This window comes from Equus caballus, chromosome 8 (genome assembly GCF_041296265.1).
Source record: "Equus caballus isolate H_3958 breed thoroughbred chromosome 8, TB-T2T, whole genome shotgun sequence".
In the NCBI taxonomy this organism is placed as follows: domain Eukaryota; kingdom Metazoa; phylum Chordata; class Mammalia; order Perissodactyla; family Equidae; genus Equus; species Equus caballus.
The window spans coordinates 65,182,639-65,205,410 of record NC_091691.1 but is presented as its reverse complement, the minus strand read 5'-3'; the positions used below and the strand labels follow the sequence as shown (position 1 = coordinate 65,205,410).

The window sequence follows — 22,772 nt, the reverse complement described above, 5'->3', positions numbered from 1 at the left end:
CCCATAACAGTCACTTAATAAAAATGTTTGCTGTATGACTGAATGAATAAATGATGGCATCCATATTTACTGAAATTTCTATATAGACATATATAATTATCTATTTTATATTTATACATATTTTAAACTTATATGGTTTTGTTCATTTAACTCAACCTCAACTATGTGTTGTCATCAGTATCTCAAGAAAATACAATCTCACATTTATGTGGCGGCATACCATTTATTTCTAGGCTAAAGTTTTGTGTTTTGAATTCTTTTCCATTTGACAAAGCACAGCTTTTCTGAAGAGATATTAATGGAGATATTAGATAATATAAAAATACAAGTGGGTGAAGAAGAGTTCATGAGGTTAGTAAGATCAAATGTGTACATGTCACCAGTGCCACCCTGCCCTGGGAAGATCCGTGGGAACTGGGGATGGGGTTTTAACGGTAGAGAAGGGGCAGAGAGCAAGTGGGCTGGGTGTGTGGCCAGCGGGGCGCGGAGAGTAGCCAGCACCAATGGGGTTAGGGCCTCCCTCCCGCTTTTGGGTATCCTTTCACCCATTCCCGCTGCTGCGTTAATGCTTACTTTTCACTGAGATCTCGCACTTGGCTGGGGTTCAGGGCGGGAGGTGACTGGGGGCAGGGACTGGTGGGAGCCGACGGAGGACTCTTGATGTTCTGTACCGAGTGCCTGCGGCTCCGCCTGCGGTCCAGGCCCCGGTGCTCGCCCCCGCCGCTGGAGCACACGCTGGCCCTCCTCCGGTCCCGGCACCCGCTGGGAGGTGGCTCCGCTGTCTCGTCACCATCTTCGTGCCGAAGGGCCACCTGAAAAAGCAGAGTGTGCCCAGTGCAACGTCAGACTTGACATCCTTTCACAGCCTCTAGGTGTGACTTTGCATTTCAGCCTCACTCTAATGAGGATTTAACACTGTTTTCCCACCCTGTGGCCTCTGCTTCTCTGCGAGGTCTTCACAACCATGCGCCTCCCAAGCACCGTCTGCAAACTTAAAGGGGCTTACTTACCACTGTATATATTTCCCAATCAAATGGATAAGAAAAGATCAAAAGATGTCATGAGTAGGTCTGAGAAATTTTTTGTAATCAGATGGGATCTTTACCCTGGAGCCCAGCATTGCCCTTTCTGGGGCACATCTCTCCTGGGCGACTCTTTACTCTTCTCTGGTGCAGGAGTCAGAGTCCCTCCTGAAGCCCGTTGGCAGGAAGCCCTGAAGCTCCTGATCATTCCTAAGCTTGCATTCTCAGCAAGGCTGCTCAGAAGAGCAGGGCAAGGATTCTGGTCAGAAGTGAGAGCCACAAGATCCAGGGCAGCAGAGCTGCCTCATGCACAGATCTTTTTGGGAAGCCTAGTGCTGCAGAACGTACTACCTAATTCCAGAATCTGGGCACAATGCTCTGCTCTCAGGCCACCCCCAGCAGCCTGGTCTCAGGGCTAGGGGTACAGCCTGTAGTTATACTAGACAACTCGTGTATGCAAGTCACAAAAATATATACCAGAAACAGACTTGACCTCTAGAATAAAGTTTTAAAAAAATTTCCTCTTAGAAGTGATGCATACTTGCACAGAAGAATAATTGGCTTACACTTTGCCACTTTGGCTTTCATGTGAAAACCTTAGCCAACTGGCACCACACTCCCCCAAACCCGGCCCTCTCCCAAGGATATCTAGTCCTGCTCCTAGCTGATGTCCTCTCCAGAGGCCCAGCTCCACCATCTCTTGATCTCGCCCTAGCCTGGATCCTACCCCGTGGCTTTCTCACCTCACATTAACCCCAACCATCTGTGCTTCTGCATGGCTCTCCTCCTCATCCGTGCTCATTCTTCCCAGCCGTAGGCTATACTCATCGGTACCTCCAGCTTCTTTAATTTTTTCATGCCTACCTTCTCTAAAAATAGACAGTAAGAAGAACACAAGTGGTTGACTGGACCTTTGTGTGTATGCTGACTGTGCCACTAATGAACCAGGTGTGACCTGCTGCAAATTACTTGCCCTCTCTCTAGCCCCCCAAACGAGGATAAAAGTATTGCATTTGTAGGTTTGTGGTAAGAATAACTTATATAAAGATAATTTATGTAAAGTAGCTAGGGTAGGGTCTTCTCTGTGGCTGGGACTCAATAAATATGACTATCCTTTCCCAACCTATGCCCTCAGATGAAGGGGCCTAGCATGCCCACAAATTCCTCCATCACACAGTACTGGTAGGTCAGGCCACCTTGCAGCCCAGATGAGCCAGGCCCAACCAAGTCCAGCAGTCTCTCTGACTTGGCAACCAAGGAGTCACACAGTCCCACATCCTCAAAGGTACAAGTTCTCCAGCCTTGTGGGTGCTCTTGGTCACATTTCACCACTCAGTCCTGACATATGAGAGAATGGAGAAGTAACATAAAGATCCAGATAGTAACCACACTATATGGCTTTAGCATCACCTATCTACTGAAAACCTGGCTACTGCAAAACCAGTGGTCCCCTATGCCCAAAGTTTTGGCCCCTATGTTCATCTAACAAGATGAGCTTGGCTGAGTCAAGGCCAGGTTGGCCACACTCATCCAGGTTCACAGGCATGAGCACCTGGGACATATGGCTGACTTCACAGGAGGGCATCCACCCTTTATTTGCTTCATCTCCAGTTTCCTCCAGCTCCAGCTTCTGGATAAGATCAATTTAGTGAAAACTCTTCTATCTATGTGCCAGATACATTTTATAACAAACTCTCAGAGACATGAAGACAATTTAATAATATTGTGACTATTTTGTTCCCCTGAATTTATTAGTGAGACATAATTTGGGGATGTTTGAGGTAGGAACTGATAAGAGTTCAGAAAAATCTTTATTGTTATAAAGTCTCACTAGAAAGTCTATTTTTTAAGGGTCCCCTCTCCAGTATAACTGCCAGAACTAAGAAAGAAATTATACATTTGGCTAATCACATTTATCTTCTCAACTTTACCACTTTGAATGGCATTTTTCTGGGGAAAGTTCAAGAGAGATTATGCACCTAACCAAGGACAGTATTTCTAGCCAATTACTTTTTCTTCATTTTTAGATATAAAAATTCTAGACCATTCGAACTTATTCTGACCTAAGGTATTGATTCTGCTTCTTATTAAGCACACATTCGGAATGATAAGATTAGTGCCTAAAGTGGAGTTCAGATATCTCTAGTTCCTTGTCTAACCTCAGAGATCCAAGGATCAAGTAGCATTCCGCTCATAGTTCTTTTCAGAGAGGCACACCGAGTGTGCACAAAGTGAAATCCACTTTAACTGCCTCTTGTCAAGGAAGAGGAAGACACTCAGAAAGTTTAAATGAAAAGAAAAAGCTGAAAAAATTATCACAGTGACACTATAAAATGGAATTCAGTGGGGGCTTGCTAAAGTTCAGGTCCTCAACAAAACATCTATCTCCTTAAAAAAAGAAAAGAGTGCATGGAGGGGGTGAATGGGGCACAGAATCTCAGTAGATCCACTGGCAGCCTCAGGCTTGGCCGTCAGGAACAGGGTAACATGAAATCTGGGGCTGGTGTTCACTCACGGTTTTGTTTTTACAAGAAGAATCCTAGACTCACCAGTGTCTGCTGATGACAGGAAGTGATGCTTCACTGTCACAGACAGGGCTACAGTGGCAGCTCCAAACCCTCAGATTCTAGGGAGCACTACAGATTGGAGTCAGGAACATTAAGAGCTGGAAAGACCTGGAGAGAACAACAGCACCTCCCAGGAGATGTTCAGACTGACTCTGTGGTGTCAGATGTACTCAACTACAAGCCTGATGAGTGTGCTGTACGGGAACCCAAGGTGAGGTCAATCCTGTCCTGAAAGATCTCTAATCTTGGCCAAATGATAGAGTGATTCATGTGCTGGACCCCTTGTCAAATACCTTCTAACTCCTTTAACTAAGTGTAGAACGCTCTTTATAAACTAAAAGCCAGATGAGGAGCAAGCAGTTTCCAGAACCCAGGGCTGATTGCTTACACATACTACAGAAAGCAGTTAGGAGCAGCTCAGGGTAGCATCTGTGACAAGTGCCACCTGCCTTTGAGGCCACTGAGTGATGTGAACATTCTTTTTAACTTTTTATTGTAGAAATTTTCAAACATACACAAAGTATGGAGAAGAGTATAAAGACTATGATGTCCTCATCACCCACAATAGTTCAGCAATTATCAACCCTGGCCAATCTTGTCTCATTTATACTCTATTCCCTGCCCTTGATCCCACAGCCAGATTTTTTTTAAGGTAAATCCCAGATCATATTATTTCATCTGTAAATATTTCAGTATTTTCCTAAAAGATAAGGATTTCTAAAAACTATAACCATCATACCTCTGTCCCACTTAAAATGGTTTCTTAATATCATCAAATATCTAACAATCTGAACATTCATGATGGAAGTCAAAAGCTATTAACATTTCTTTGAGTTTGTAACATTATATTACCACCAACATCCATGACAGGCAGCCATCTTTACATAACAGATACCATCCTTTTTCATATTGCTATCCCACATGGTCTTTTTAATTCATATTATGTAACTTGATTCCATTTCTAGGTGAAGTAGATGCCAGTGCTAGTACCATTTCAAGAAGGAACTATGTTGACAACAGGTGCTGACAGACTGTTACAGTGCCAGGCTCCCAGAGAATCATGCTTCCCTGTTTACTCACCCTTGTGTAGCCCCCTTCTACACTGAGTCTAGGATTTTCCATATGACTTGCTTTGGCCAATGGGATATCAGCAAACATAATGCAAGTAGAGGCTTGAAAAGTGTTTGTTTATTGGGACTTGCCCTTCTGAGATGCTGCTACCATGTGAAGAAGTAGGCTAGACTGCTAAAGACACAAGGCCCAGCCAACAGCCAGCACTAAATGCCAAACCAGGTAAATGAGGCCATCTTAGACCATTCAGCCCCAGTCCAGGCATCAGAGAACATCACCTACATGGGAATCTCTCAGCTGAACCAGGCCCAAATTTCTGACCCACAGAATCATAAGCAATACTTGCTGTTTTAGGCCACTAAGTTTTTGGTGTATTTGTTATGCAGTAAGAGCTAATTGATACACATATTTTTTTTCTCACATATGACAAAGAAGGATCGTAAGAGATTGGATCTATTGGTTAACTATTCCTACAAGTACCAATTACCCCTCACCCCCAGTCTTCAGCCTTAAGATGCCTTTCCCATTACCAGGACCACATTTGCAAAATCAAAAGTTAGAACATATGATCTGACAAAAGATATTTTGATTCATGAATTTATGTATTTGAAAAATCATATGAAGCTATAAAAATTCAAATGAATTTAATTAAACATGGATTAAATCACCTTTCTGAAATGGAATTAAATTACATGGAATTGGGCCTGTCCCCAGAAAGTCCAGGACATATGGTCACCAGACGTCCTCCACTATTAGGAAACATTCTAGAGCCCAGTCAAGTTCTCTGCAATTGCTTGAAAACATTCATCGTCTTTTGTGAGGAAAATATTGGCTCTGCTTATAGGCCTCCCCGCTGCCCCTACATATACTCAACTTAGTTGTCCTGTGGCAGTAAATACTTTTTAAAACTGCATTAATTTTCAGAAAGGAATTAAAATCCTGCCTCTGCCTGGTGTCTAAAGCATGCAGGTGTCACCTTGAGTTATTCTTCAGGGCACCTTCCCCCTGAGGTGGCTGCTTTCTGATTAAATCATGGCCTTCCTTCAACCCAGCATCTGGCAAACACTGTCATAAAATGTGAAGATATTTAAAAGAGATCTTTATTCTAGCACTTACTGAACTTCTATTCTGGGCAGGTGCACTGCTGTTCTTGGGGCTCGAGAGAGGAATGAGACATATGACATGAAGTAGCTCAGAGGGAAACAGACAGGCAGGTACACCCTGAGGACTGGTCCGTCAGAGGTGTGGAGATAGGCAAGTGCTCTTCCTTGGCTGGGAACAAGGTGTGGGGACAAGCAGCAGGAGCTCCTTTGACCTTGCCAAGGATGCCTCGTGGAAGAGGGGACATGTGAGGCAACTCCTGCAGGAGGAGCAGGAGTCTGCCAACTTGAGAATGAAAAGGAAAAACATTCTAGGCAAAGAAAAGAGAATGGATAAAGGAAAGCTCCCTAAAGACCTGCCTTTCAAGTCCAAGAAACAAGAGAAGCTGAGTATGGCTGAAACTTCAGAGACATCTTAGGAACGCGGGAGACAAGGCCACAGGGGCATGACGGTCACAGACTGTGTAGGCTCTTGTACCAACTCAAGGTGTTTGGGCTTCATCCTGCTGACCGCGAAAAGCATTTCTATTCACTCACTCATCACTGTTGTTTGTTTTTTCAACAAAGGAATGGCATACTCAGATCTGACTTTCAGGAGGGTCACCTGGTTTTCAGCTGCAGAAAGTTAGGAAAGGGGAGAGAGCAGAGACAGCCCCCATGGGATGCAGCTCCCCCAGGATGCCCATCTCTCCTCTCTCAGGCTCTGCTCACACTGCTCTCCCTGCCCCTCCAGCCACCTGCCAAGCCAGAGAGCTCCAGTGCTCTTCCTTCCATCACTGTCTCCTTTAGGCCATCACTTCAGATGAGCCTTCCTTGCCCCAGCCTCAGTTTCTCGCCCCCACCTCACCCCATGTCTTTTCTTTCTAGACATGCTCACAGTCTCGGATTCTTGGCTTATCCATGTACTGCAATCCATCAGAATGTGCACTCCCTCAGGGAAGTGGCCTTGTCTGTCTCATTCACTGCTGTATCCCTGGAGCTTAGAATAGAGCCTGTCACATAGTAGGTGCTCAATAAAGTTCTGTTGACTGAACAAATTCACAGGGGAGCAAACGAACAAGGAGATATCTCAATAATCCAGGTAGGAAACGATGAGGGCCGGAGCTAGGGGATGACAATGGGAATGCAGAAGGAAGTGCAGTGTTCAGCAGTGAGACTCCTAAGTATGGGCACAGAGGAAAAAGAAGCATCTAGGACAGCTCCAGGTTTGTAACTTGGGAGATTCTGCTTTTTGTGGAGGTGGAGACATGAACAGATTGTGCAGGGTTTTTGTTGGGGTCATGGGAGGAAAATCAAGGTGCAGTTAGGGTGGCTGCATGTCGTGTGCAGCTTCCAGGTGGCCATGTCCCATAAAGTCAGAACTCCCCCAGCACGTTCTGTGTCTCTCTGTGCCATCAGATTTAGCTGCTGGAGGAATCGGCTATCTGCTTGTTTTAGACTACAGAATGAAAGTTCCTTGGGGTAGGGACAGATCTTCTTTTTCTGTATTTTCGTACCTAGCAGAATATGTGACATATAATGGGCTCCAATGAATGAATGAAATATAAGACAACAAGCAGGCAGAGGGGCAGGCAGCCATAGGCCTTGGTGGAAATCTCAGGGTCAAGATATCAGACAGCAGCCTCCAAGGCTGCTGAGCTCACTATGCAAATCACAGGGCCAGCCAGGTAGACTGAGAGTGGAGGTCTGATAAGGAAACCTCAACAGTGACAGGGAGGAGACAGAGAAGAAGGATCCAGGGGAGGGCACTGAGGAGAAACAATCAGAGAAGTACCCTGGAGACACCCATCGACATGGCTACCAGGAGTACGTTGTCCAGAAACAATATGTAAGTGTGCTCTCATGACCGTCAGCGTCCTTTTTATGATGCTAGCCTAACAGTGATGTCTAAACTGATAAAGACGGCATACAAAAATGAGGAAGGGGGGATGAAGAGGAGCCCAATCTTACTTATGAACACTTGTGTAAAAATCCTAAACAAATTAGTATCAAATAGAATTCCAACAGCATAATTTTAAAAAAGAACACATCATGACAAGTGGGTTATATTCCAAGAATGCAAGGATGGTTAAAGGATGAAAAGAAATGAATTAAATATCGAACTCAAAAACCTATAAAAAGAATAGCAAAGTAAACCGAAAGAAAGTAAAAGAAGGACGCTATAAGATAAAAATGTATTGAGTTACAAAACAGAAAAGCAGTGTAAATCACAAATAAATCAAAATTATTTGAAAAAAAAAAAACCAACAAAATAGACAAACCACTAGTTAATCCAGAGAACAATGGAAGAAATTGCAAACATAAAAGGTAAAAAATAACAATGGGAAAGTAACTACTGAAACAGAAAATTAAAAACATTTGTAAGAGATTATTTACATATTTCTTTGCTAATGACTTTAAAAATCCAGATGAAATGGGTAACTTCCTAGGAAACTATCATTTTGCAAAACTGATCCCAGTAAAGACAGGAAGTCTAAACAGATCAATTTCCACAGAAAAACATATAGTTACCAAAGATCTCCTGTCCCCCAACACATACACACAAGATCATAGACCCATATAATTTCCCAAGGGAAGTCCATAAAACCATCAAAGACCAGATAGAAAGAAGAAAAACTTCTAAATATTTTTACAAAGCAAGAATAAAACTAATACCTAAACGGAGGAAGTATTGCACACGTACACAAAGAAAAGTACAAGCACACTCAGAGTAACACTGTTTATCATGGCAACAGAACTGTAAACCAGCCAACATCCATTAAGAGAAGAGCAGATAAATAAATCATGCTATATTCATCAGCAGTAAAAATGAACAAACTAGAATGCCACATAACAACATGGGTAGGTCTCAAAAACATTAAGCCAAAGAGAAAATGGTAGGAGGATACAAATGAGACAATTCCGTTTATAAAAAGTTTGAAAGCAGACAAAATTAAACAATATGTTGTTTAGGGATACAGACTAGGATGAAGGAGTTAAAGCAGCTGGGCTGTGACCTCTCCCTCCTTTTCTGGGGAAAGAAAGCAAGCAAGTAACCCATTGACTCTCTTGTAAATATGCTAATAACTAGACTACCTAATAAATAGACTAATGATATTTGCTAAAATGAGAGTTCTTGTTTCTGGAATGCCCTTAGCAGGATGTTCGTGGCTAAGCATTACTTACAGTAAATAAACCCAGAATTCATGAGTTTATGAGCTATGACTCCCTGGGATACGTAATAGCGATGTTTCATAACTGAATGCTACTCGCTGGGCCAGGTGACTGTGAGTCTCACCTGAAGACCTTGTCTGTTATTCTGGGTCAGAGAGCACATGTCGCATGCATGAAGAAAGGACCTGGGGACTCACAAGGGATGTCCCAGATCTCTTGCTGCTTCTCTGCACTGATATAGCCTATATTCTCAAAATTATTAGCATAGCTAGATACGAGGCAAGATCTCTCATTTATCAACTCTGATTTGATAATCTGATTCTTCGTGTTAACTCACAGAATAAGCTATTTTCAGGTAAAATTATAAAGAGAATAGTGCTGGTGGGTAGTGGGATGACACCAGAGAGGGCTACAAAGGACACTTCCAAGCTATGGGCAATGTTCTAGTTCTTAAAGCTAGCACAAGAGTGTATTAGTCAGGGTTCTCCAAGAAACAGAATAGGAGATATATGGAGACTTCTTATAAGGATTTGGCTCACACAATTATGGAGGCTGAGAAATCCCAAGATCTGCAGTCCAAAGGCCTGAGAACCAGGAGAACCAATGGTGTAAGTTCCCGTCAGAGTCCAGGGGCAGGAAGAAACCGATGCTCTCGCTCAAGCCCATCAGGCAGAGAATACGAATTCTCTCTTCACAGCCTTTTGTTCTATTCAGGCCTCCAACAGATTGGGTGAGGCCCTCCCACACTGGGGAGGGCAATCTACCTTTCTCCATCTACCAATTGAATGTTAATCACATCCAGAAACTCCCTCACAGAAACACCTGAACAATGTTTAGCCAAATACATGGGCATCTAGTGATCCAGTCAAGCTAACACATTTGTTCTTTACATGACGTCTAACTACTTTGCAAATGACGTATACTTGATGCAAAAATAGTAAGCAAATACAATTTGACCAAAGGAAGACAGTGAACACACAACAACTTTTGAAAAGTTTGGCATGAAGAGAAATAGGGACATGGGGAGGTAGCTTGAGAGTCAGGTAGGCTGGAGAGAAGGTGTGCCCTGAAACAGGAAGTAGTTTCCTGGAGTAGGTACAGAGGCTATTTCTCAAAACTCGCACCTATTGGTTCACTTATGGAAAATTCACCTGCATCACACTCTGTTCTGGATATACACTGACCACACAGAATCTAAAGCTGCGATCCTATAAGCCCCTAGTTGAGCAGACTCTTGGAGATGGGCGTTCAAATGGGAAAAGGAAGTAAGGAAGGGGAGATGTCTGTACTGACACAAGTCTATCTTCTGCCTTCATGCAAGCCAACTGTCTTTGGTCTCTTCCTTCTCCATCTTTAGTATTCTTAGTTTATCCTATTTTTTAGGAGCCCTAAGAACATACCCCTCCACCACCCAACACCACGTGCCAGTGAAAATGAAAAACAAAAGTCTGAGCAGATAATTGGGTAAGTGAGGCTTGGCTAGAGGAGAAGATACCCAGAGCAAGGTCACAAAAAGCTGGCCAGCTATGGAAAGCTTTAAACTCTGACAGCAAATATCTCTGGTTCAGTTCCCTCTGATTTCTCCTAAGAGCATATAAAGATAATTCTGTTCTGTTTCTCAACTTGTCACTTATTATGATGGTAACTTTTAGGAAATAGTGAGTTACATGTCAGTCTCTTTACTTATAGCCAGTGAAGATGGAGTCAATTAGCTGGGAAATAGCCTTCTTAAGACTCTAGCTGTGCACAAAAATTTGTGAATAAAGTTGTTCATTATAACAGCATTTATAATTGCAGAAACTTTGGAAATAATCTAAACCTGAAAAAACAGAGGTTATGTGTTATGGTACATGCATATAGACAGAATAATATGTTCCTCATAAAATTTAGTTCTTGAAGTTCTAAGGACAAAAGAAAATGGTTCTAACACATTTACTAATAAAAGATTCAGTACACAGAATCTTGTATAAACCATATATAGACTATTATCTCCATAGTTAAGAACAGACACCTACATATACAAAAAAGGCTAGAAAAACAGACCAACATGTTAACCACGGTTAGTAATAAAACCATGGGTGATTTTTTTCTCTTATACTTTTTGGTATTTTTCCAAATATTCTTCAATGAGTACATATTATTTTTATAAGTGGAAGAAGGAAAGATTTAAAAATATATATCACTATGAATAAGGATGAATAAGACTGATCGGTTAGGTCAGAAGTAAAACAGTACAACTCATAGAATGAGAAAAAAACATTAAAATTTATATTGATAAGGATCTAGTATCCAGAATATATAAAGAATTCTTACAACTCAACAGTAACAAAACAACCCAATTTAAAAATGGCCAAAGGATCTGAATAGAACTTTCTCCACAAAAAATGTACAAATGGCCAATGGGCACATGGAAAGGTGCTCAACATCATTAATCACCAGAGAAATATAAATCAAACCCAAAATGTGTACCATTTCACACCCACTGGGATGGCTATAATAAAAAAAATGGACACTAATAAGCATTGAGGAGGATGTAGAGAAAATGGAACCCTCAGTACATAGCTGGTGGGAAGGTAAAATGGTACAGCCACTTTGGAAAACAGTCTGGCAGTTCCTCAAACAGCTAAACACAGAGTCACCATATGACCAGCAATTCCACAACTAGGTATATACCCAAGAGAATTGAAAACATATGTCCACACAGAAACTTGTACACAAATGTTCATAGCAGCATTATTCATAATAGCCAAAAGATGGAAATAACCCAAATATCCATCAACTGATAAACAGATACACAAAATGTGGTACATCCATACAACGGAATATCAGCACCAAAAAGAACAAAGTACTGATACGTGCTATAACATGGATGAACCTTGAAAACATGTGACCACAAAGACCACATGTTGTATGGTTCTACTATATGAAATGTCTAGAAAAGGCAAATCTACAGAAAGAGAGTAGATTAGTGGTTTGGGGATATGAGGTATGGAGAGCAGCGAGGAATGAGGAGTGTCTGCTAATAGGTATGGGGTTTGTTTTGGGGGTAACGAAAACATTCTGGAATATGATAGTGATGATGGTTACACAACCTTGTGAAAATTCTAAAAACCACTGAACGTTATACTTTCAAATGGTTAATTTTGCGGTATGTGAATGACATCTGGGGGGAAAAACTCTGAAAAAAAAAGTGGAATGCCACTGATGGAATGTCCTCAGGGATAGCCTGGCTCATGCCATTATTATGGGCAAGCTCGGGCCTATAAGGAATAAAGGAATTAAGCTTTCCTGATCAAAGTCACACCACCCAAGAGAAAATACATCTCCAGATTCTGCCTCCCAACCAGCCAAAGGAGGAAACTGGGATGATGAGGATCAGTAAAAAGGAATATCATTTGCTACTCATGAAATGTTCTCTAACCTTCACTGAGAGTTCAGACAATAGCTACATCAGATAAGTAACTTTAATAAGAGGGGGGCATTTGGCCTAAAATTAACCCACAGAGAACAGTTTGAACTCAGATCAACAGTCCATAACACCATGACACATAACCCAAAGCAAGGCTAGCTCCATGGGCATATGACCTGTGCAATTGTACAGGGCTCCATGCTCACACTAGGCAGGGCTCTGTGCTTGGTTTAATGATCTGCTTTCACCATCGTGAAATTTTTATTAGTTTTGTCTTTAAACTTGTGTTTTATAAGTGAAGTCCAATGGGACAAAGGAGCATGTGCATGAGCAGACGAAATAGGTGCAATATGCATGTCTGCCCTTCCTCGCGCCCATGAGTGCAGAGGGCTGGTAGACCCACGTTATGCGGGAGTTCAGTGAGACTCGAAGTTAGCACAAAGAAAGTGTGCTACACCTGTGACTGAGCATCCACTTACGACTGACAGCCTGGAGACCATGCTTTCCATGCAAATCAGAACTTGCTTTGAATGCAGACAGATAGCAACCCAAGGGTCCCACTATCTCCTTTCCTACCTATGTTACTTTCCCGCATTAGCCAACCACACGTGGTGAAATAACACAGAAAAAATGAAAAGATAGGGCAGCCTACAGTTCCTTTCCTTGTCAGCCTTCCTTACTCATCAGTAAGTTGAAGGTAGAGTGTTGATGGAATGAACAGGTATCAAGAAGTGAAGTAAAAACAGCTGAGTTCATGTTGTACAGAGTTTCCACTGTTCCAGTAAGAGCAAAATACATAAGCATGGAGGAGCTACAAACACAAATGGGGTAATTTTTCTGATTCTGCATACAAGTTAAATGCTCTTATATTTATATTTTAAACTGGCATTGCACAATATAAAGATGAACAGTAAAATTGATGCTAACACTTTTACATTTTAATATTGCTTTCCTTACAATGACGTTAAACAGCAAATAAAAAATACCATAACGAGGTGGGAGACTGTAAAAGAAAGTAAAAAGTCATTTAGTATGTTTAACAGCACTTTTTCCCTGCATTTTCATGTTGCACTGAGCCCTGCAAATTATGTAGCCAGCCCTGCCTGAAGCTCTGCCACTTCAAGTACAAGAAATGCGATCTCTGTCTGTCTGTCTGTCTGTCTGTTACCCTGAACAGAAGTGCTGCTGACAGAACGCATGCTCCTTCAAATAAAATAGCAATAAATAAATCAATAAGCAAGCAAGCTACTGAGTTTCTCCTAGATCCGGGGTTCTCACACTTGCGTGTGCATCAGAATCACCTGGAAGCTTGTGCGACCCAGACTGTGGGGCCCGGCCACAGAGTTTCTGATTCAGCAGGTCTGGTTACCTCATAAATGTTCAACTGCTCCACTAAGTCCAGGTCAGTCCCTTTCTTGTTCAGGTGCCGCTGGGACACGGCCGCAATGCCCAGCTCCTCCAGGCAGTCCACCACATCATAGAAGGTGTCTTGGTCTGGCAATCCTGACAACGTCTGGACGGAGAGAACAGGACACAGACATGTCTTAGGAGACTGTCTCAAGGCTCTTGAGGCATTTTTTGCATGGTAGCCAGTGGCTACGACTATGACAATATGGGACAAAGCAAGACAGATGACAAGTTCATTTGAGAAAAACTCTTTTAGTGTGGTAAGCAGAATGAACCCCAAGATACCATCCTCTCGCGTACAGGTGCTGTATAATCCCCTCCCCTTGAGTGTAGACAGGACACTCCCATGACTAGGTTACATTATACGACAAAGGTGAAGAGATATTTACAGATGCCAATAAGGTCCCAAATCAGCTGACTTTGAGTTAATCAAAGGGAAGATTATCCTGGGTGGGCCTGAACCAATCAGGTGAGCCACTTAAAAGAGGCTGAGGCCTTTCCTGAGCTCAGAGACTAGAAGAGAGATTATCCTGCTGGCCTGGAAGAAGCAACAAGCCATCATGAGTCCTACAGCTGCAAGGAAATGAAGTCTGCCAACAACCACAGAAGCTTGGGAGAGAATCCCAAGCCTCAGATGAGACTCCGGCCCTGGTCAACACCTCGACTGCAGCCTTGTGAGACTGAGCAAAAGACGCAGCAAGGCGGTATCTGGACCCTGACCCACGGAAACAGGGAGATGATAAGTCTGTGTTGTTTTAAGCTGCTAAATTTGTGGTAAGTTGTTACATGGTGATAGAAAACTAACATGCTCAGTGATTAGAAACTTGGGTTAAGATCAATCTACCAACAGCTGGCGTTGTAATGATGTAATGACTCCCTTTTCTTTCAATTTGGTAGGCCTGCCCCTTGGACTATGAAACTTAGGAAAACAAGAGAAATTTCATAAAGCAGCATCCCGGAGGCAGAAAGACAACCCAGGAAAGAACAAGCAGACTTCTCTATGAATTCCACCTCTCTTAAAAGAAGGAGGGGATCTCAGATAAGACCTCTGCTCAAAACTGGAAGGACCCTTGAGGTGATTTACTACAAGCCCCTTACATAAATGAGGGAGATGAAGGCAGGGAGGGAAGGAATGAGCCTGACTAACAGGCAGTTTCTGAAGACCTGGGGTCCACCCTGTGCTCAGGGCTACTGTTCTAGCCTTCCTCCTTGGACACTCATGCCTTCCACACAAATTATTCTGGCCTGGCATTTCAGGCACAGGTCTTTACTCCCCATTTATTTTACTACCTTCGCATTTCTAAGAACGCTACATATATTTCAAAAATTATTCTAAAATGATGACTCGCCTAGGAAGAAAAAAGCCTAACACTTTCGTAAGGATCATTTGATAGTACCAATTTCTCTAACACTTCCATTTTGGGGCTATTAATATTGGAAAGTATATCTCTACTCAAAACCCAAATGATGGCTTTTTCCTGTCTGTTGTGAGCAAATTAGACACAAATCACTGCTGTCGAGATCAGAAACGAATGAAAAAATAACTGGGATGTGACAGTTTAGTTAATCAGGACCCCAGCAAAGACACACAACAGGAGGTTGAGAACCAGTTAGAAGCTGTAACCAATAGGTGCTCACACCTATGTGGCCAAGTGTGAAAGCACACGCCAGTGTGTGCAGGGGCCAGGCGAAGTGGTCACCATGGCATTAGCAGGCATCAGTCCAGCGAGCTGCCCTGACTCCTAATGCTCACTGAAAAAGTAGGCACCCATTCAGAGAGTCCTGTCATCATAACAAGTCTATCCTTTGCTTTTAGTGAAAACTCTAGAACTTGTCAAAAGATGAGGAGTGGGAAATGGCGATACCAAGGCCAGGGCACAGCTCACCGTTGCAGGGCCCTGACTGCTGACTCCGCCAAACGCACAATTTGAGGAACGCAGGTGAGTTGACCTTTCATGTTAGATTTAAAACTTTCTACACAACACTGTGGGGGCCGGGATGAGGCACAGAGAGAGGCCTCTGGCAGTCTCCTCACCTCTCGGTTCCACTTCCTTCTTCCTTTTTTTCCCTGCTGAGAGTCAACTGAGGTTCTTTCTCTCAGAGGTTTCCAGGGGGGTTAAATTCCTAGACCTAATCCCCATTGCTTTAGCAAGTCCAACTGTGATGGGCTGGGGGATTGCTATTAAATAATTAAACAATTAGATCTATAGAAGCAAATAAACTCAGGGAGCCATGCTCAGTAATGGCCCCAGAACCAAGGGTATTAAGAGGTCATTTGTCATTTCCACTGTGAAAATCTGGGCTTGAGCCAAGCCTGCATACCACTACCTTTCATGTGTGGCTGCAGGGGAGATGGCCTTCTGCCACAAACAAACACAGCTTCTTTCTCCGCCTGCATGAGGGGGGGCACTATTCATCCTAGAAACACACATCCACCTATTTTCAGCTGATTCTCTAATATGCGCAGCACATTTTGCCACACTCCTATCTCTACCTGGGCTCTGTCCTCCCACTTCTACCCTGACACCTCACTGCTAAGTTGCCTACTCCTGGCAAAGGTGGCAGCTGCTCCGGAAAAGTCTGTGAGGCAAATGTCTGTTGACGTCTTCACTTTCAGAGAACACTCATGACCCCCTTTCTGTTTTCTCTCAGGCCTTGTCTCGCCAGGGCTTGTGACAAGTAAATCTTTACAGGCATGTCTCAGAGTGAGAAATCTCTGTCCTAAAAGACATTTTATTTTCCTCTCCCTGAGTTTTCACTGATTCAATCAAATCTTTCTGGTAGGATAAAACCAGAGTGGCAAAAGCCTGTACACGAATGTTCATAGCAGCATTACTTGGGAAAGCCAAAAGCTGTAAATACTCAAATCTCCTTTCACGAGTGAAGAGATAAATAAGTTGTGGTGTATCTACGTAATGGAATATTACACAGCAGCAGAAAGGAGTGAACTATTAATACACACAATAACCTAGATGAATTTCAAAGGCATTATGCTGAGTGAGAGAAGCCGGCCTCAAGGGGATACATCCTGTATGACCCCATTTGACATTTTTGAAATGACAAAACTACCGTGAGAAAGAATAAATCAGAGGTTGTCAGAGGTATGAGTAGGGGATCAGGATGTCACTATAAAAGGATAACATGAGGGAGATTTCTGGGGAGATGGAACTGTTCTACAACCTAATTGTAAGGATTATCCATAATTATATATGTGTTAAAATGTATACAGTTATATACCAAGAGCAAAAAGTTGACTTTACTGTATGGTAATTTAAAAATAAATAAATAAAATGTGAAAACAGAGGCAAATACTTAGCATGGATCCCATCCAGGTTACTTACCCTCTGGCTCCACTGGAGCACCCGCCCTGCACCCCCCAGGGCTCCCCGAAGCCCTCCTTCCCCAGTGCTCCAAGCCAGCCCCACAGTAACACCTCCTATTATTCATTCCCCCCTCTGCCTCATCCTATTCTACAAGGTGGTCAATATCCAAGCCCCCCAAATGTGGGGGATTCCCGCTGAGTGGATTTCAGCTGGAACAAGACAGCTGACGTCATGTAATGCCCTCACAGGGTGAGAAATGGTTAGTTTCTGATGCTCCCTCATTTCTTCTGACAACATGGGGTTGGGAATAGGGGGAAGAATGAGAGGGTTTAGTCTGTATCTTGGAAACCTCCTGTTATAATGTCCCTGTTCAACAAAGGGAGCAGACTTCAGTCTCAGAACCATGAGCAGGCTAGAATTTGCTACCTTTGTTTTGTCCTAAAAATGTTAATTGCTTGAATTCTGTTATTAGGCCATCTTTTATTTTTTTGACAGTTAGAAAAGCAATACAATAATTTCCCAGATTTCAGAGTCTGAGTTTTTTCCAGATCTATATTAACATTTCAGTGTATTATTTTGTTTGGGATCTCAGAAGATTTTACTCACTGGGGCAATGAACATGACTAAAATTCAACCAAAGAAAACAAACCCAGTGTGGATGTCAGTGGTCTGTTGCCCTTTCTAGGAAAGGATGATATTTGAAGTAATGTCCTCAGGACCTTCCTGGACTTCCCCTGGGCCCGAACTACCAAAAGATAAGAAAGAACTGCCAGAAGAGAAAGAGTAAGCAAGGAATTCCTGGACATTAAATGCCATATGATGCCAAGGAGAGTGTGACAGGCACTGAGTCTTTGCCAGTGGTTGAGAGCAGATGCCCACACCATGCAGATGCTTCTAGGATCATTAGAACAGCCGAGCACCGCCTCTGTCAAGAAGATGGACAGCATTACAATGGAAAACACTGTGCAAGAGTGAAAATTCCATTTTTGCTGAATTGTGTTTTCCAAAACAATGTCAATGACTGAAAATGACAGGAAATAGAGGACAATCTTAAAAAACCAACAGAAAATTGCTTCAAAATTGCATGGTAAAATAAACTCACGAATAGACTGAAAATAAAAATAGAACTCTTAGGATTATCCTACAGAAAAGTGGTGCCCATTCCCCACCAAGACTGTAGAACTTCCTGTGTCCTTATCAACAAATGGCATTTCATTAAAAAGCAATCATTGCCAACAGGACCAGGGGAAAATGTCTTGTTGTTTTACTATCTATTTCTTTTGATCTTAGTAGGTTTAATATTATTTATTTTTCAACTAGTTCTTAATATATTTAGGATGGTATAATTTTCTGCCCCTTTTTTTGCAATTTCCCAATTTGTCACTTGTCTTTAGCTTTTTTTTTTTTTCTTTTTGAGGAAGATTAGCCCTGAGCTAACATCTGCCACCAATCCCCCTCTTTTTGCTGAGGAAGACTGGCCCTGAGCTAACATCTGTGGCCATCTTCCTCTACTTCATATGTGGGACGCCTACCACAGCATGGCTTGCCAAGCAGTCCCATGTCCGCACCCAGGATCCGAACCTGTGAACCCCGGGCCACCGAAGCAGAACATCTGCACTTAACCGCTGAGCCACTGGGCCGGCCCTGCCTTTAGCTTTTATTTGTGGTTTTCATTTTACAAATAACACTTGTTATGGTTTTATGCAGTGAAATATTTCAGTCCTTTCCTTTGGAATCTTTTTGACTGGTTTTATTATTAAAATGACCTTCAACAACCAGAGACCAGTTAGGTGAAGACTAATCTTCACCTCTAGTTTCTTCTCATTTTTTTATGGTTTGATGTGTTACATCGAACTCTTTACCTAGAATTTATTTTGGTATGCAGTCAAAGTATGTTTTTGCCTCTTTCCATTTAGCAAAACATCCCCTGATCATAAATGAAACTAACCCACCCCATTGATTTCGATCACAGGGTAAGTTGTTCTGTGCACTGGGTTCTGTTTCAGAGCTCCTCTGCTCCAATCATGAGTCTACAGAAGAAAGAGCCAGGTTCATATTGTTTTAATTCTTAGAGTTTGCACAACATTTTAATATCTCGTAGAAGTTACTTCTCCTAATTATACTGCTTTCTACTAGATTGTCCCCAGTTCATCAGGGAAAATGTTTCTCCAGCTATATTTCAGGAAGAGATTCTGGGTCTTCTCTGAAGAACTAACCATCATGGCAGTGGGGTACTGTAAGCCTGCATCCAGCATCCTGGAGGGTACAGAGAAAGGCCCATGGGGTGGTTGATGTGATGCCTGGGGTCTAGGGCATAGCAATCTGCAGGAGGTAACCACCCTACCCTCCCTCCCTCAACTATTGAGGAGGAAGGGAACGAGGCACTGGAATAGAGGAACTCTAGTCCTGAGAGTGGGCTGTCCCAGGGCAGCATGGAACCCATTGCCAGAGCAGTGCCTCTGGGGATGGACACTGAAGACCGCCACTGCCCTGTGAACTGGTGACCAGGGAGGGATGTGATGGGAGACATGGGAACACAAGGATATAGACACCATCATAAAAGGAAGGTGGGACCTGCCCCCCAGGAATCCTTATCTCACCCCCAACAATCAGAATTCAACATTCACGAGAACAAGAGCACCTTCATTTCTTTCTGATTTGTGAACTGTTCTCTTAGAGCAAAACTTGCTAATTGATATTCTTAAGGAAAAAAGTTTTTAAGGGGATATCTTGATAGGAAAAGTAGTCACAAAATTCTTGCTGTCATCTTTCTGGTTTTATTAGAAAAAAAACCAAAGCATAGAAAGCATGCAGACACAGGCCTTCACATGTATGCGAACCAGCACACATGTACACACGCCATGGTGGGTGTAAATGGTTTTCTCCTGTGAAGCAGCATGCTGCAACCATGGTTCCCACCACCATGATAGGGGTCCACATGTGGCTCTTATTCAGAAGGCAAATTTTAGATTTTCACATTGTTTGAGCTCCCTAGGGCTGCTGTAACAAAGTATCACAAACTGAGTGCCTTAAAACTACAGAAATTTATTCTCTTACAGTTTGAGAGACTAGAAGTCTGATATCAAAGTGTGGGGGCACCATGCTCCCTCTGAAGGCTCTAGGATAGGAAGCTTCCTTCCCTCATCTAGACTGGCTGCTGGTAATCCTTGGCATTCCTTGGCATGTAGATGTATCACGGCATCTCTGCCTCTTCCTCTATGTGTCTCTTTTCCTCTTCTTTGAGGGACAACAGTCACACTGGATTAGGTCCCACCCTAATGATCTCATCTTAACTTGATTACATCTGCAAAGACTCTATTTCCATATAAGGTCGCATTCACAGGTAACACGGGTTAGGACTTCAGCATATCTTTTGGGGGGAACACAATTTAACCCATAACAAACATCAACCAACCTTGTTGACTAAAGTCATTGCATAAACCAGCAGCTCTGTGTCGACCCCATCTTTTTCCTCCAGGATTTCCATGATATTCGACCAAGGTTTAACTCCTACAAGTAAAGTAAAAATCATTAGAAACAGCAATTCAACATTCCTTATCTAATTCACATCACAGTTTATCCAAAGACTTATCACCCAATGACGGCGATACAGAGTGGATTTGAACATGCCTCTAATTAGGGGGCAATATACCATATCATCCTTGTCCACTTGAAAGTGTATATTCTTCAGTGTCAGGATCCCTATTTATTTGCTTGAAAAGTTCCCTTCGTATTAAACATGTAATTTTTTAAAATCCATTCACGTGCAGATTTTTAGGGCATGTATTTCACTCTCCAGGTACGGACACTCTTGATAAGTACTCTCTGTATGTCTGTTAGCATGCTATGCTCTGATCTCCTAAAAGGAAAGGGGATGCGGGAGATCTTTACATCCATTCTAGCAATGGACTCCAAGAAATAACAGCAAAACATTTGTCTAGCAAACCTTTTAAGAACAGAAGTATATTATCGCTACTCAGTCAAGGCACAAATACTGTTCAAGCATCAACCAGGTACAATGAACTGGGTCTGGTGGGAGGCTGCCCTCAAGAGGTTTATATCTAATAGAGTAGTTAGACATCACCACAAGAACCTGTGTCAGTATAGCGTAAAAGCTCTTAAAAGGCAAAGCACTTAGCTAAGCCTGTCACACAGCAAGGGAGTTTTCTTGCAGTGGGGATGGTCGTGGAGGGCTTGTGCAAGAGGTGGCTCCTATACGGGGCTCTGAAGGTGTAGGCTCATGGATGGTTATCCCCTGATTCCAGGAGAGGGCAGGGAAACCCTTCACATTCAGGATGGACAAGCCAAGGCCAAGGCCACAGAGAGGACATGGTACCCTGATCCAATTTCCTATGCCTGAGATAAATATTTGAAGTGAAGTATCGCCTTGCCCTTAGCATGGTGGTATGGAATATAAAGCTCTTTCCTGCTTTCTCTATAAAGATCCCAAAGGGATATTGTTTATTTTTTGCTGATAAAAGTAAATTCTAAAATAATCTAAGACCAGTGGCTTCCAAATGCCATTTCTTGGATGGGTTATATCAGAGCTGATTTCCTGGCCTTGAGAAGAAAAGTTCAGGGGCAGCAAGGTATCTGTCTCATCTCTGTGCTCTAGCACGGTAACTGACCGGTTGTAAGTGCTCAATAAAGGGTTGGCTGAGTCGTGAAGGGAGATCTCAGAGAGGGCATGAAGTGGGTTAAGCTGGAGCAATTATAGAAGGGGTAGATGCACACATAAGAAAAGGAGAGAAGACAAGGGAATTTTTAAAAGGAACAGGCATCTACTATACAATGTGAAAGACACAGATGTAGTTTGATGTAGAGATCCGTTGGCTTTCCCAGCAAGTGATCGGTACCACTTTTCCTTTGGTCAAGTTGCCCAGTTGGTCGGAACCGGGCAAGCTTCTATCACCCTTTCTAACTCTGAACACAAAAGCATGATCCTTCGCCTGCTAACTGCTGAATTATCTTCTTGCTGATATTTATCATCAAACTATTTTGAAGTCCACACCTGTTCTTCAAATCCCTGCAAAGTAATCATTTCCGCCCTCGAGACAGTCAAACAGTGTGGTCACTAGGTCTTGGGCCTAATTATCCAGGTGCAGTTCAAGCCCTCTAAGTGCCTCTGCTTGTGTTTATAACAAGGGCAACTTCTACCATTCACACTCAGCACCCAACCTCAGCATAAAATCCATGTTCTACTGAGTTACCCAGATATGGTTAAAGAGAAGGCTGTGCAGGAGAGAAAGCACTGAAGCTAAGAGTTTCCAAGGGTGCTAGTGAGCCCAGAACAGCTTCCTGGTTGCTTACTTTAGGGCCAAAGATGCCAAACGGGGCCTGGGGAAGAAAAGGCAGCATCCCAGAGAGAAGGAAGTAGCCAGATTATGTCTCCTCTCTTTCTCTCGCATACAGACACACACATCTGTGCATCATTTTATCCTTTATAATGAAAACACTCAGACACCGGCTTACTTTAATTGAAAAATATGTTCTTCAGCTGTGACATCCGAGTCCCTTATTACCATTTAAGGATTTCAAGTCTAGAAACTTGTATATATTCATACATTATTGAGATGAATGTTCACTTGCCTTTGATTGTTTAGGGCCAGAAAATGGAAAATATTTAGAAGAATGAAGATGAAGGGGAGGAAATATTTTGGTTCAACACAAGAGCCTTGGCAGGGCTCGAGCTGGCCTATGGTAAGCACCAACTTTCCACC

At 42.7% G+C, this 22,772-nt stretch overlaps 1 protein-coding gene across 40 annotated transcripts in view; it reads right to left on the bottom strand.

Annotated features, from left to right (window-relative positions):
* FHOD3 (formin homology 2 domain containing 3) overlaps nt 1-22,772 on the bottom strand; it is a 455,074-nt gene that overhangs the window by 141,745 nt on the left and 290,557 nt on the right. For all 40 annotated transcript variants that reach the window (XM_070220968.1, XM_070220943.1, XM_070220944.1 and 37 more), the window contains exons 8-10: nt 20,468-20,562; nt 13,692-13,835; nt 574-812 (exon numbers count right to left, since the gene is read on the bottom strand). In XM_070220968.1, the coding sequence (XP_070077069.1) occupies nt 574-812; nt 13,692-13,835; nt 20,468-20,562 (478 nt within the window). The remainder of the gene's footprint in view (nt 1-573; nt 813-13,691; nt 13,836-20,467; nt 20,563-22,772) is intronic.